The following is a 14,201-nucleotide window of genomic DNA, read 5'->3' on the forward strand; positions in this document are numbered from 1 at the left end:
TGCATATTCTCTGGGAGTGAATAAGCTTTGCAGTAGATATCAAGAGATATAAGAAGTCCATGAGCACAATTTCTCATTCTGCCCTGGCCCATAACAACACAATTCAAAACACATACACACATTCACAGGATGATATTTTAATGGTCCACAGCAGGGTTTCAACAAGTAAAAACAAAATTGTTCTACTGTTGACTACTGAGCGTCTCCACTGGAACAGTATGCTATGTACCTTGCCTTTGGGATCCTCTGCAGTAGGCTTGTTGTTCGGAGGCCAAGAGTGCATCTGAAAATATCTAGGAAAATATTTAAATTAAATTAAATTTCTTTTAATTTCTGAAATGTTATGATAATTAACTGGTTGTACAGGCCCCAGGGGTGACTGTAGGTGGTACTTGCATCACTTATGTTTTTTAAATTCTTAATCAGCAGCCTCAGAGTGTGCACTTTTTCCCCTTCAGACAGTGCATGCTATTGTTTATTAATGTATTCTCTGCATTTGGTGGGCTTGTACAGTAACAGTGTGCAAAAGAAACCCTTGTAGCCCATCCTTTAACCTTAAAGTTTCTTTCACTAACTAACACTATCTGCATGGTAACTCAGCCTGCCCTATAACCTGCCTGTTGCAAACCCAATAAATGGCAATGCTCTACTCATGTTGGCTCTTAGAGGGTTTTTGGATCTGCTTGAATGTCAGTGGAGGAGACTGCATACTTTGACATGCTTCCTCATCAGAGTGTGCCACATGTGACTGGATATGTGTTGCACAATTTGGAGCTTCATGAAGAAAGAAGCTCCTAGATGTGACAGTAGTTAATTTGGCTGTTTTGAACCCATTACAACTCTGACCAAACTACATCACAGAAATTAGGAAAGGTTGGCCCTATAAGACTTTAACTGCAAACCAAAGAGTGAATTTCTAAATCTAAAAATATACCAACTATTTACTTTTATTGGAAAATTAAGATACATGACAGTGATGGTGATAATGATGTTGATGGTGACAGTTAAGTAAAGTAGATATAAAAGAAGAAACATGTTCTGATCTCCTAATTATTTTTCAAGATAAAAGATATAAAAGCTATTTTTAGCCAATTACATTTTTGTACTCAGCAATGATGCAGGATATACAGGATACACAGAATACATAGAATACATAGCCATGCTGGTAGTTACTACAAGAGATAAAGCCAATGATTGGTCATTCATTAGTAATTGTGTCACCAAACTTTGAGCAGAAACCCAGTCTATGTTTAGATAACCAATTAGATCTATTTTGTCTCTAAACCTTTGAAATCCATGAATTAATTAATACTAGACATATAGCAGGCTTCCTTACTAGGAAAAGGGGTTAGGAGGGTTTGGGGGTAGCAGCCATGGCAGTAGTCAGTGAATGCTCTCAGGTTATAGTGCATGATAAAACAAAGGAACCCAGTTACTGAAGGATGCTGTTTTGGCAGGAACCAGTTCTCTGAATGGACTGACAGAGCTGCAAGCTCAGTTTGGCCAAGGTCATTGCAGCTGAGACTCATTCTCACTTCATTTTCTTCTTCTTCTTAACCTCCATCTCTACATCTCCTTCTCTTTCCCTAATTATTTTACTTTCATATCAACAGTGAGTGTATTTGTTTGCTTTTCAAAGGTGGGTTTGAGTAACTGCGACATAAACATCATATCTACAGTATTATTTGTGATCATCATGTTAATTCAGACTTAATTTTTCTTTTCTTATTGACACAATCTTTGCTATGAATGTATCTTTCTGAAGCTCTACCAGCCTGATACTAATACTAATAATTTCTGTAAAATGTTGTTATCTAATGTTGCTCATTTATAGCTTGTTTTCCTTGGCTCATACTTAAAGTATATGCAGTAAATGCAGTAATATAATGCATTAATGCAAATTGATGTGTAAAGCCCGTCGCACAAACATAATGTTAACTTTAACCATAATCATAACCTTTTATTTTGAAGGAAAAGCTCCTTCCATAGACTGTATCCTTCAGAAAGTCTGAAGACACGCCTCTGTTATGACGCCATTGCGAGTGCGGAAGTAAGTTGTCTCACTTTCCCACATGGTGAAAATGGCTGCTAATGGGGAAAAACAACAGGGTCACAGACACGGCATATATAAGCAGAAAAATAAAGGCCACAAACATGGCAAGCACCGGACGAAAGGAGAAATTGAGAGAGAAAACAAAGGTAAGCAGTGTTCAATTGTTGAAGTGTTACTTAACAACTGTGTTAGCTTGTGGCTTTGGTCACGGCTCTGCAAGCACACGTGCCGAGTTATCTTATGAATTTAGGGGTGGCTTCAGTTTATTGGAAAAGGTGGTACATTTAAATCGAGTCTTTTTACACATTTCTCTATTTAAAAAAAAAAAATGGAGTACGGATCGCTTGGATCGTTGGATCGTTAACCAAATTGGTGGTGGCCGCGTCTTTCCCCAGTTAACCTGTGACCATTTAAAGCACGGTGGAACCAGTTCAGCTCTCAAATATCACAGGAAAGAAAACACAGTTGTCAACCATTGTCAGCCTGATCGAGTGTGTAGTGGGAGTTTTTCCATACCTCACAACTTTACATGCATTTATTTTCATCAGCACATCATTTTTATTAATATGAGATTCTAAACGATAAATGTAATGCCATCCAATACATTAGCACTGCAACTAATACTACCATATACTTTCAGTTGATCATAAAACAAGAATCAGTTGAATTCAATTGAAATGTTATTGACATATATCAGCTTGAGTTACACGCTGGAAATAGAAACACAGGCATTATTTAAGTCAACAGATCTTAAGTACAGAGGATCATATTGAACTGAGAGTATGTCACATTTATAACTGTTCCACTAAGGATGTAAAGAGATATCTGTAAGAAGAATCATCTATGACTGTTTGTCTGTCCATAACTTTTTGTCAGACAAGCTGATATCTCTGTCCATAGAATCTGAAGTGATGTCCATGTGTTTATATTGTGTGAGTTAGTAATTTATACAAGGCTCTTATATCAAATAATTATGAACACTCTTTTTAAGAGACAAAGTAATACGGACATTACACTGTAATGCAGTTTGTTACAGCAATAGCAAAACAAAGTATGGCCTTAAATGTTATTCATTGAATCAGTACTTCTCCAAGAAAAAAACCTAACATTATATAATCTTCACAAAGTAAAGATTTATTGTTCTAGCAGGATCTATTGGATTGGATTTCACTGAACTCTACAGGTGTCTTTGATATAGTGTGCAACCACTTTGTTATAAAGCAGCAAACACATTTTTGACATCAATCATAACTTCAATAGCCTACAGAAAAGCCATGTGAATATCTTGTTCGCACACTGTTCACATATCTACTACAGATTTATCAACATCTTAAAGTTATATCATATGTTTTACAGCAAGGATGCGTTCAAACTTAGCAGCATTATTTTAAAAAATGGTAATGTTATGATTTTACAGTGATTAAACAAGCAGAATGTATGCAAACCAACACGTGTTTTTTTGCATGCAATAACAAGGTGCAGCAGGACTGCAGAAGGCAGATGACAAAATAGTGTACTGAGAAGTCTTTTCTAAGCAGCGAGGTTGTGGTTTGTTTGCAAGGCTGTCTTACAACACACAGTTGTAGACTAAATTGGGCATGCAAGTGGTACTATATTAAATGTCTTCATACATTAATAATGTGCCAGACAGCATAGCACAAAAGTAAAATCAATGAGCTGTTAGGCCTAGTTGCAATCATATTGTACTGTGAAGAGTTGAGAAACAATTTTGCCATTTGTTTTTTTTTATACACTGCAAATATAATGAGGTTGGTTTCAATAAAGCATCTAAATCAGCCTTTGAAAGTGTGCACCTACATATTTACCACTTCACTTTGCATGTTAAAACAACATAGTAATATCCTTGTGTTAACTGTCCCTCAGGGAGAGTGTCAGTGACAGCCCTTACCAAAAAACAGAGGAAGGAGCAGAAGAAGATGGACAGAAGGCACAAAGCCAACCAGCTACGCAGGAATAAGAAAGACATGGTATTTTTTTTATTTCACACGAACAATAGTCTTCTTTGAATTCTTTGTTGGAGCAGCAGAGTTTCTCTATCTCTTGTCTTTTTAGGTCCTGACAGAAAAGCGACGTCTAGGCAGCAGGGATGGGCCTCCTCATTTGGTCGCTGTGGTGTCTCTCCATGGTGCAGTCGATGCAGGTGCTGTTACCAAACTTCTACGTGGGGAGGGTGCTGGGGGTGTCGTACATCAGGAGCGGGTCATCAGTGGCATCAGTGACAGTTTTGGGATGATTCTGCCTCGTTTTAAACAAAGGTTCACCTTTCTAAACCACAGCACAGGTAAGCAAAAAACAAATATTTATAGATTGTACTGTGCTATATGCCTTTGTTGTACTATTGTGTCTTTATCAGCATTTTGTTGTCCCATTCTGAAGCCACCTCTTATGGTCTCTTTTGTACAGCTAACATGCACTCCCTGCTGGATGTGGCAAAGATTGCAGATAGCCTTGTATTTGTGCTGGATGCCACTGAAGGTTGGGACAGCTATGGAGACTACTGTCTCTCCTGCCTTTTTGCCCAGGGCCTCCCCAGCCATGGTGGGTATAAACTGCTGGAGCTTTTACACTCCTCCAGTGACTGGGCTAAATTGCTGTTGCAGTAGATTTTATACATAGTTTCTGACTTGTATCGGTTTCTTCTTTTACCCCGTGTAGCACTGGTATGTCAGGGTGTGTCTGATCTTCTTGTGAAGAAGAGGGTTGAGTCCAGGAGAGCTCTGTCAAAGATCACTGAGATCCGTTTTCCTGATGCCCGCATTTTCCCTCTGGATTCGGAACAGGATGCCACTCTACTTCTAAGACACCTGGGCACTCAGAGACAGAGAAAGCTTGGTTTCCGCTCCAGACGTTCCCATCTTTTGGCTCAGCATGTCACTTTTAAGCCCAACAGCCCTGCTGAGGGTACAGGTGGTGGACCCACTGGCCTGGGCACCCTCTGTGTCTCTGGGTATGTCCGTGGCCGTCCTCTACGGGTTGACAGGCTGGTGCACATCACTGGACATGGAGACTTTCAGCTCAGTCAGATTGATGCTCCACCAGACCCTCTTCCTCTCAACTTAACAGCCAGAACAGCAAAGGACTGCAAAGAAGATGTTGACATGCAGGTAGGTGACTATTGGGTATTATTGTCATTACACTTGTTCAAGCACTTTGTAACTTGTTTTTGAAAAGTGCTCTACAAATAAAGATTATTATTATTATTTTCGAATCAGTTGTAGGTATTTGTTTTTTTTCACCTTTGGAGGCAGCCTGTTATTTTTCACACAGTATAAAAAATAAATGAAAGAGACTTGAAACTTGAACACAGAATATCAAGTCGGCCTCATGTTACAGTTGTATAATTCATAGTTTTCACGTGACGTCACACTCCGATGAAAACGCTTCCTTGGAGGGCAAAAAGATGTTAATTTCCGTTGCCTGCCAACCAATATGCTGGTGATACACTGTAACTTTGAGTTTCTTACTTTTTGCGTTGGCAAATTGAGCAGACAAGCCTGAGCTGTGTTAGGTGAGGGATTCCCCAGAAGGTAAAAGTAAATATTACCGCAGTTGAGTAGCGGTAGGGACCTGCCGATTTTTAACGGTAGAAATGCGGCAGCGGATGCTATAACGTTATATGGATCGGTGTTACGTCCCCAAGGTCTAGGGGTATCCAGGATGTAACATAAATGTGTGGCTTCCCATTCCCAAGCAATGACAGAACAAATTAAATAAAATTTAGCAGTTTTTATTATTTTCAGAGATGAGCAGTGCCCAAAACAACAACCAAAACACTCTAAGAAAACCTAAAACTTTCCTAAACCAAAAAGTAAAGAAAAGACAAAGCTCTAAACTAGGTTTCTGTTATGAAAAACAGGAGAAAAATGGTGCAAACAAAAAGGCTTCTCACTCCAACCCACTGCTAGTAGCTAACACAATAAAGTTACGCCAAAGAAAATTGCTACATAGCAAACAAAATGGCTAAAGCCAACAAAACAAGGTTGTCAACGACAATCTGAATTACAAAGCTAAGCTATTCAAAGTTCAATGTGTCCACTACACAGGTTCACTTACAAAGTCTCATCTGATCACAACAGTTCTCTACTCACGACTAACGGACATAACACACAGTACACAGGCTCAGGTTGGGAATGGCAGAGAGAGAGAGGAGTTCCTGTCAGTGGGGCTTAAGATGGCTGCTGTCATCCAGGTGACCAATCAGGAGGCTCCAGTCAGCTCTGCAGGACCAATCCAGTGTGCTCACCTGTTCTCTATTGCCTGGATACACTCATACACACACTCTAAGGGAGGAGAACAGCTAACAGTTCAGGGAGAGAGATAAACAAACAAAAAATAACCCCAGGGTCATAACAATCGGATATGCCCAACACTTGCAGTTTGTGTTCATATCTTTCTTTTTCTTAAGTTGAAATGTGATAAAACTTTGACTGCTTTTGCGGCGTCTCTACGGGGGAGTCGCTACGTTGGTCTGTTGTTTTGCCTTCCAGGTCACAGCGCATGTCACGTGACTGAAAACTATGAATAGAGTCCATGCTTCTTAAATATATGTGCATTTTTAACTACTATGCAGCAATAATGGAACTTTGACAACAAGCAGTCATAATATTGATCATATAATAGTTTAATGAATGAAAAGAGTGACTCAAAGATGGCAAAAACAATTCAAGAATGTAAAACCCTCCCCTGTTCTTAAAAATAATAATTCAATTCAAATTAGCTTTTTTGGCATGAATGTGCCAATAAATAGTGTATATGTCCCACTAAGTGTTGATAATTAGGCTGAATATCCCATTTACCTCAGAGATCTGTGTTTCCCACAGGATGGAGGTGAAGATGAGGCTGCAGTGCGGGTGCTCATGAAAGCAGACCCATCTGTCAGGGAGAGTCTGCTGGCAGAGGCTGAGGTGGACCCCATGGACGGAGAACAGACGTGGCCAACAGAAAGCGAGCTGCTGGAAGCTGAAGGTGGAGAGACAGAATTTACACACATTCTCTTTTTGCGGTGATATAGTTTGTAATATGATGATAAGATATTGTTCAGTGTAGAGGGTTGAGGCCTCACACCTGATTTGGTTAGATTAAACATTTCAGTACAGTCTAACAGTTTTTTTTTTTTTAGAGCAATCCTGTTGGATTACCATGAAATTATAACTGGGAGAGAGGTCACATTGGCAAGCCTTCAAGTGACCGAGAAAACAATTGTATTGAGGAAACTCTGTGCTAATGAGGCTGATTTGCCAGGTGTTGCCTTTATTACAGTTTTAATATAAAACTGTAATCATATATATGATATCTCAGAATCAGATTGATGGATGTTTGCAAAGGGGATTTGATGGATCAACACGACTAGCGAGTTACAGAAACAAGTAATGTGTACAGGGTTAATGATTTAACTCTTGCATCCTTTGCACTCTGATCACTGCACTACTTGTCAATATGTCTATATTGTTTTGTTCATAGTGTGTATGTTAGTGTTGTCTATACTGTAGTGTGTGTCTGATTTTATTATTATTGTGTTATGGTATTTTTGTACAAGTAAGCACATTGTGAGCAATGTACAATCCTGAGTCGAATTCCTCGTATGTGTGTACATACCTGGCAATAAAGCGGATTCTGATTCTGAGCTGTGATTTCCCCTTTAGTTAGCTCAAAGCAAACTGTACATAGCAATATATTTTCTTTGCCTGCAAGTACCTGACACATTTTAAAATAATGTCTGTGTTGCTATCGTGATTAAAATATAGCTAGTTTTTTCAAATTGTATATACAGTAAAACTTGCTACAATATGACATGAGTCTTAATGTTTTATTGATTTTTCTCTGTGCTGTTTAGAGGCCAGGAAGAAAAAACGTGTGATGAAGGTGCCTAAAGGAACATCAGACTACCAGGCCACGTGGATTGTTGATGATGATGATGAGGAGGAGAATGGAGAGATGGATGAAGAAAGCAGTGATGACGATGATGATGACATGTTGGACGAGGCCATGGATGGAGATGATGATGAGGAGAATAACTCTCAGGTATACACTGAAAGTATTTTGGGGCATTTGTACGGCTTTTATAACAGACAGTGGAGAGATGACCTGAAATGAAGGGCACGAAAGGTCGGACTCAAACTGGGGCCGTGAGGTTCAGTGAGCCACCTCTAATCCATGGTGCCCCCACAGGTGCACACATGACAAAAATAAACTTAGTCCGGATTATCACACTATAATTCTCTTTGGCATACTGTTCATCACAATGCATACGTGACCCACAGTCAGTGCACCTCGTAACTGAAAGGCACTGTTTGTTTTCTCTGTCTCTGGCCTGTAGTGCCAGGCTGCTCACCACAACAATAGTGTTTGGAGCAGGAGTCCCGAGAGAAGCCTCCTGTCTTCCTGTCCTGTGAACAGGAGTTCCTGTCTGGACGAAGGGAGGGGTCGAACATTTATTTATTTCCAACTCTGCTTGAAAAGAAGTCGGGGAAACTCTCCTTATGCAATGGGTTCATTATGATATGTAATTGTTATTAGCATGTGTTTGATGTCAAGGTTAGCGCACAGGAATACGCAAATAGGAGAGGGTAACAATAGGAAAAAGGGTACTTCAAATGATAATGATTATTATTATTGCAGCAGGGATGTTGGAAAGGTTGTGAGTGCTTCCCCCTCATGTATCTCGCTCTGCCTCCTATTTGCCAGGTGAGGGAGCACTGTCAAGCGTGTTGTCTTTGATTAATTCCCTCATACAAATAAATTGGTCACTGAAGTTGAATTTCTAGATATTGTAAGAGTGAATGTCTGGAAAGGCTGGAGTTTATAGACACACAGAGAACACACAACATTTAAATATATGCAAACCAGAGAGCCCCTTAATTTGAATTCTGGCAATTCCTTATCACATTCACACATACAGACACAAATACTATTATGCACAGCGCAATTCTGCTGAAAACACTGTTCTAATTGTGTCTGTGTTAGTCTTGTTTATGTTTGGCTATTATACAATTAAAATTTCTATACTTAGAATCTCTTTGACTGCACTTGTATTCCCAACATGTGCATCTGGTCATTGTTTGCAAAATATTGACTGCCATTCTCAAACTAGAGAGGCAGAAGGCTGCCTTGGTGAATTAGAAAAAAAGTTGTCGTATAAACATTGCTTTGTAATAAGGGAGTGCAACAACAGTAATACTTATACAGAACTGAAAAGAGAATGGCAGAGACACCTGTTCATCTACTTATAAATGGATTTGGTAGGGATTGAACACTCAAATCTGTGGGATATTGGCTCATAGTTTTGAACAAGGGACATTAGCAGTGCTGTTCCTTTAGTGGTATCTGGGGGTGCAAATACTTTTGTTCTTTTTCCCATTTTCTGAAGATGAATACAATATAGCTCTTAAATGTCTGCCTCCACTCCAATAGAGGCAGTGTGAGATATATCAAATCGAACTGAACTATCTTCAAGGTTAGATGACACAACATGTATGTTGTATTTTGTGTAAATTGACCCTATGGCAAATTGAATAGATGCCTTTTTTGTTTTCCGGGAAATACTGTCTATCTCACAATATCACAATTCATTTTGGAATACCACCATTTGCATTTTCGTAATAGTCACATATACAAGGACAGGGAACATAAAAATTGCTTTTTAATATCTCACTTATCTAGTACAAGGGTCTAGGTATGTATACTTAGTCAGTGGCATGCTCTGTTTAGGCCTGTAATATTAACAGGGCTCAGGGTTACTAGACTAGAAAATTATACTGTGTACTCTGTGTTCAGGAGCCAGGTTCAGGCTGTGTCTCAGAAGAAGAGGAGGAGGAGGAGGAAGAAGAGGTGTGTGCCACAGAGCGAACTGGAGCAGATCAGCGCTATGATGAGCACATTGATGAAGCTGCAGAAGAAGAAGGCCTAAAACGCTACCGCGAGGCTCGAGCCAATGAAATGTTTCCTGATGAGGTTGACACACCTCTCGACATGGCAGCTAGAATGAGGTTGGTTCTGCTTTTATGTAGGATGAGGAATAATTACTTAAATAATGTGAATTTAGGTTGGAAGGAAAACATATTCATTTGTACAGTTTGATGATTTCCTCATTTGATCCCTGCTGTCCTCTGTGTCTAGGTTCCAGCGCTATAGAGGCCTAAAAAGTTTCCGCTCCTCACCCTGGGACCCCATGGAGAACTTGCCTCTTAACTACTCGCGCATCTTCCAGTTCCAGAGCTTTGAACGCACTCGCCACCGCATACTGGCTGAAGCTGCAACTGAGGACGAGGGAGCCATGGTAAAAAACCCCTTCATTTATGAATGCACTTTTATTCGATTTTTGGGTTCATTGACCCTGATGCCCCTTCTGTTTCAGGTGGGCTGGTATGTTACACTGCACATCATTGATGTGCCTTTTTCTGTGATGGAGAGTGTCCAGTCAGGCAGACCTCTGATGTTGGTGTCTCTCTTGCCCCATGAACAGAAGGTATGATCCAAGGTTTTGACATCCCAAAGCCTTTTTGTAATTTGTAACTGTTCATTTGAAACGTCGTCACACTTGACAGTACAGTATTATTGGTTTTGACTTGTCTGGACTAATCGTTTTTTCCTCTGTGCAGATGTCAGTGATGCACCTGCTGGTGAGGAGACACCCCAGCAATACAGAGCCGATCAAATCTAAAGAGGAGCTGGTGTTCCACTGTGGATTTCGGAGGTTCAGGGCCTCTCCCATCTTCTCTCAGCACACCTCAGGTAGAACAACTAAGCTCTTCTTAACGAAACAATCCGTTTTTAAAATCCCTCCAATACATGCATCAGAGGAACTGCAATGTATAAATAACCTAATTTATGCAGCATTGGTAAAAAAGTGACTGACTACTACAGATTTACGGCTCACTTAGCAATCTGGGATGTGATTTTTCTGGATAATTCCGGATTTTCCAATGTGAAAGTCTGACCCACGTGAATCATTCAGATCTGTAATAAAAATAAAAAACGACATCTATAGGTTGACGTGTGTAAAGTTTTATTCCTCTCCCAAGTATCAACAAGGATGTTTAGCTGCCCATTCCACACCTGCGTAGTATGTACCACAGTCGCTCTTGCGCATCAGTGGTAATGTGTTGGGCAGTACTGAAATGTTACTTTTGCCACTAAAGAGTAATGTAACGGATTGCTATTTCCAGTTATATTATTAGTTACTAATCCAAGTAACGCTACGCTACTGAACGCACCATCCCTGACGTGAATGTGCGACCGTGCTGCAGGTCAGTGGCACCGGACCTTATGATGTTAAAGTCGGCCAAAAAGCTAAAGGAAGACAGGAGAACAGGGAGGAGAGGTATTTTCGACAGCTGTTAAGTAACGTTATTGCCATTATTGTGTCAGTCTAAGATGCAAACAACATTCCATCCATTGTAAACTTTGTGCGACCAGCAAAAACCTTTCAACCACGAACAATTCTACATCTATACTTAATTAAACGTGAAACTCAGAAGCTACTGCCAGTGATGCTTGGACTCGTCGGGAGAGAGTGGCGTTATAGGCCTATCACCCAGTAGTAGGGTAGAGTACCTAATATTACTTTTTTTTTTTAAGGAGTATATGCTAAATAACTAGTAGCTAATAAGGATCGGATGAATTGGGTATGTTTTGATTATTGCTTGTTATAAGCTATTTAATGTTTACTTTGACTTTGTTGTCGATTGATCACTCATATAGCCTATATACACTTTGCTGTATGAATGGTTGCTTTTTAAGTCCTTATGTTAAAGGTTTCCGCACCTTATAAATTCATTTCTTGTGAATGGTTGTGACAGGGTTTATATAAGGCCTTTTCAGACTGCTTTGATCTGCGGGGTCGCTCTGTGCTCCTCATCAACAGACAGTCAAACAAGCGTGCCGCGAAGTAACCATGGCAACAGCTTCTGTGTAACAGGCGCTCAGTATATTTTCCTGCTTTTTTGCCCTTTGCCAATAACATGCCTGAGCAATTGTTTGTACCAAAATCAGTTCATTTCAGTGGAACTGATTAGATAAGTGGATTTGCTGACAGGCAAAGTAAATTTGCATGGTGCTTTTGCATAAAGCTGAAATTTGGTGAACTTTGCCACAAGACACTGACAAGACGGACTGACTAATTTTAAACCGTCTTGACAAACCTGACTAATAAACTTTCCTCTTCAAATTCACTTTGCCTCGAACAAAACTAGCAACAACCCCAGTAGCCACTGCATGACCATCAAGCATTCACTACATCACCAAGCACCACCTATAGTGCAGAAATGTGTATATGAATTTTGCTGTGCTACTTGATCCCCAAGAAGCAAAGGTTGGATGAACGCTATTTTAGTATTTTTTAATAATTAATTTATTGATTGAATTTTCTGGTTATGGGATAGTACCCTTATGCAGAACTAATAATTTGTCTATCGATAGCATTATGGATTTGCTGTTACTTTGATTAAAAAAAGTAGCAAAAGGATTGTAGAAAAAGTAGTCTGAAACAGATTTAGCTGCTGGATATACAGTAGTAAGTTGATTATTGAGTGATGAGCTCTGCTCTTCTTCAGCTGACAAGCATAAGATGGAGCGCTTCCTCATGCCAGATGCCCCCACTGTGGTGTCCGTGTACGCTCCCATCACCTTCTCTCCTGCGGGAGTCCTGCTCTTCAAACAGAGGAACGATGGTGAGATGAAACGTCCTGTCTGTACTTTAGTAGATTTCATTAGGTCTGGCTGCCTTGATTTTAAACTTTTGACCGTCCATTCTGTTGTCTGTTTAATTTAATTTAATTATCCACTTAAGCTAATTCCTCGTCTGTCTTTGTAGGCATCCAGGACCTGGTGGCTACAGGCAGTCTGCTCAGTTGTGACCCTCAGCGCGTTGTGCTGAAGAGGATTGTACTCAGTGGACACCCATTCAAAATTAACCGGCGCTCTGCAGTTGTCCGTTACATGTTCTTTAACAGGGGTGAGAGGACTCTTTCTTTTCTTACTATGACTACAGAATATTACATAATGTTTGACTTCTCTATGGCTTTAAGCGTCATAATTTACTGTTTTTCTGTAACAGATGATATCCTGTGGTTCAAGCCAGTGGAGCTGCGGACAAAGTGGGGTCGAAGAGGCCACATCAAGGAGGCTTTAGGTGAGAAAATTTGACAACAAAACTCAGTGTCAGCAGCTTCCTTATGCAGTGTTTATCTCTTGTGAAGTCTGACTGTCATATTTTATTTTTTCAGGAACACATGGTCACATGAAGTGTGTATTTGATAATCAACTGCGCTCTCAAGACACTGTCATGATGAATTTGTACAAGAGAGTGTATCCTCGCTGGACATATGACCCTTATGTGCCCTCGCCTTTACCCTGGGTCAAGAGAGAAGGCACTGTGGACATGGATGACTTGGAAATGGAATAGCGGAAGGACAACATGGCAATGCAAGAAAGACACATGACATGTATCGGTGTGATCACATGACATTTTCAAAAAGTGTAATGTGTATTAAATAAACCTATTTTGATCCAAAGTATCTCCTCTTTATTTGTTTATCTTGTTCCATTTTGCGAAGCCTTCAGTTGCTGAATCTGTTTTGTCCACTAGGTGGCAATGAAGAATAAGTATTCATAAAGCTTCCTCCTTACTTTGTTGAGCAACTCTCAACTTCGTTTGTAATAGGTCCAAAATATTTGAGTGACTACCGCTGAACAAATAGCTGTGTACGTGTTGAGTACTAAAAAGTACTTCAGTAAGTAAAAATGAGGGCTGTTTCCACAGGAACTGGCAGGTCAGTAATAGTTTTTACATTAGTCATGTACAGTATCAAGCACATTACACTGGCAAACTCTTTGAAGTCATGCAGATGTGGCTTAAAGCCTGCAGCCACATTAAAATATAATAATGGGGGGAAAAACATTATATAGATTATGTTAGAGATATTTGGGGAATTTTAAAAATGGAAAAAGAACTCCCAAGTTGTGCTTTTAAGTAATTCTTGTCCATAATATCTCAATGAAAATGTGGCCTTTAAGATTTTGACAAATAGCGGCTGTCGGGTTCATTTATTTGTATAATCTTTTTATCTCAAACACGCCTCAGTGGCCAAAAAAGAGGCTACCAAAATCTAATTAATTGTAATTACTAGTC

General features: G+C 39.8%; 1 protein-coding gene across 1 annotated transcript; it reads left to right on the plus strand.

The window, feature by feature from the left end:
• Nucleotides 1–2,008: 2,008 nt before the first annotated feature.
• tsr1 (TSR1 ribosome maturation factor) lies at nt 2,009–13,584 on the plus strand. Its single transcript, XM_038692396.1, has 15 exons — nt 2,009–2,199; nt 3,938–4,041; nt 4,127–4,355; nt 4,478–4,612; nt 4,730–5,178; nt 6,895–7,039; nt 7,908–8,095; nt 9,848–10,059; nt 10,190–10,349; nt 10,428–10,538; nt 10,672–10,804; nt 12,625–12,741; nt 12,885–13,025; nt 13,128–13,202; nt 13,297–13,584. Exons 1-15 carry the CDS (start codon nt 2,073–2,075, stop codon nt 13,473–13,475), a joined length of 2,505 nt encoding a protein of 834 aa, XP_038548324.1. The 5' UTR covers nt 2,009–2,072; the 3' UTR covers nt 13,476–13,584.
• Nucleotides 13,585–14,201: the final 617 nt, after the last annotated feature.

Source organism: Micropterus salmoides, unplaced genomic scaffold (genome assembly GCF_014851395.1).
Source record: "Micropterus salmoides isolate LMB-PRFRI ecotype aquatic unplaced genomic scaffold, ASM1485139v1 Ms_hic_scaffold_3, whole genome shotgun sequence".
NCBI lineage: Eukaryota > Metazoa > Chordata > Actinopteri > Centrarchiformes > Centrarchidae > Micropterus > Micropterus salmoides.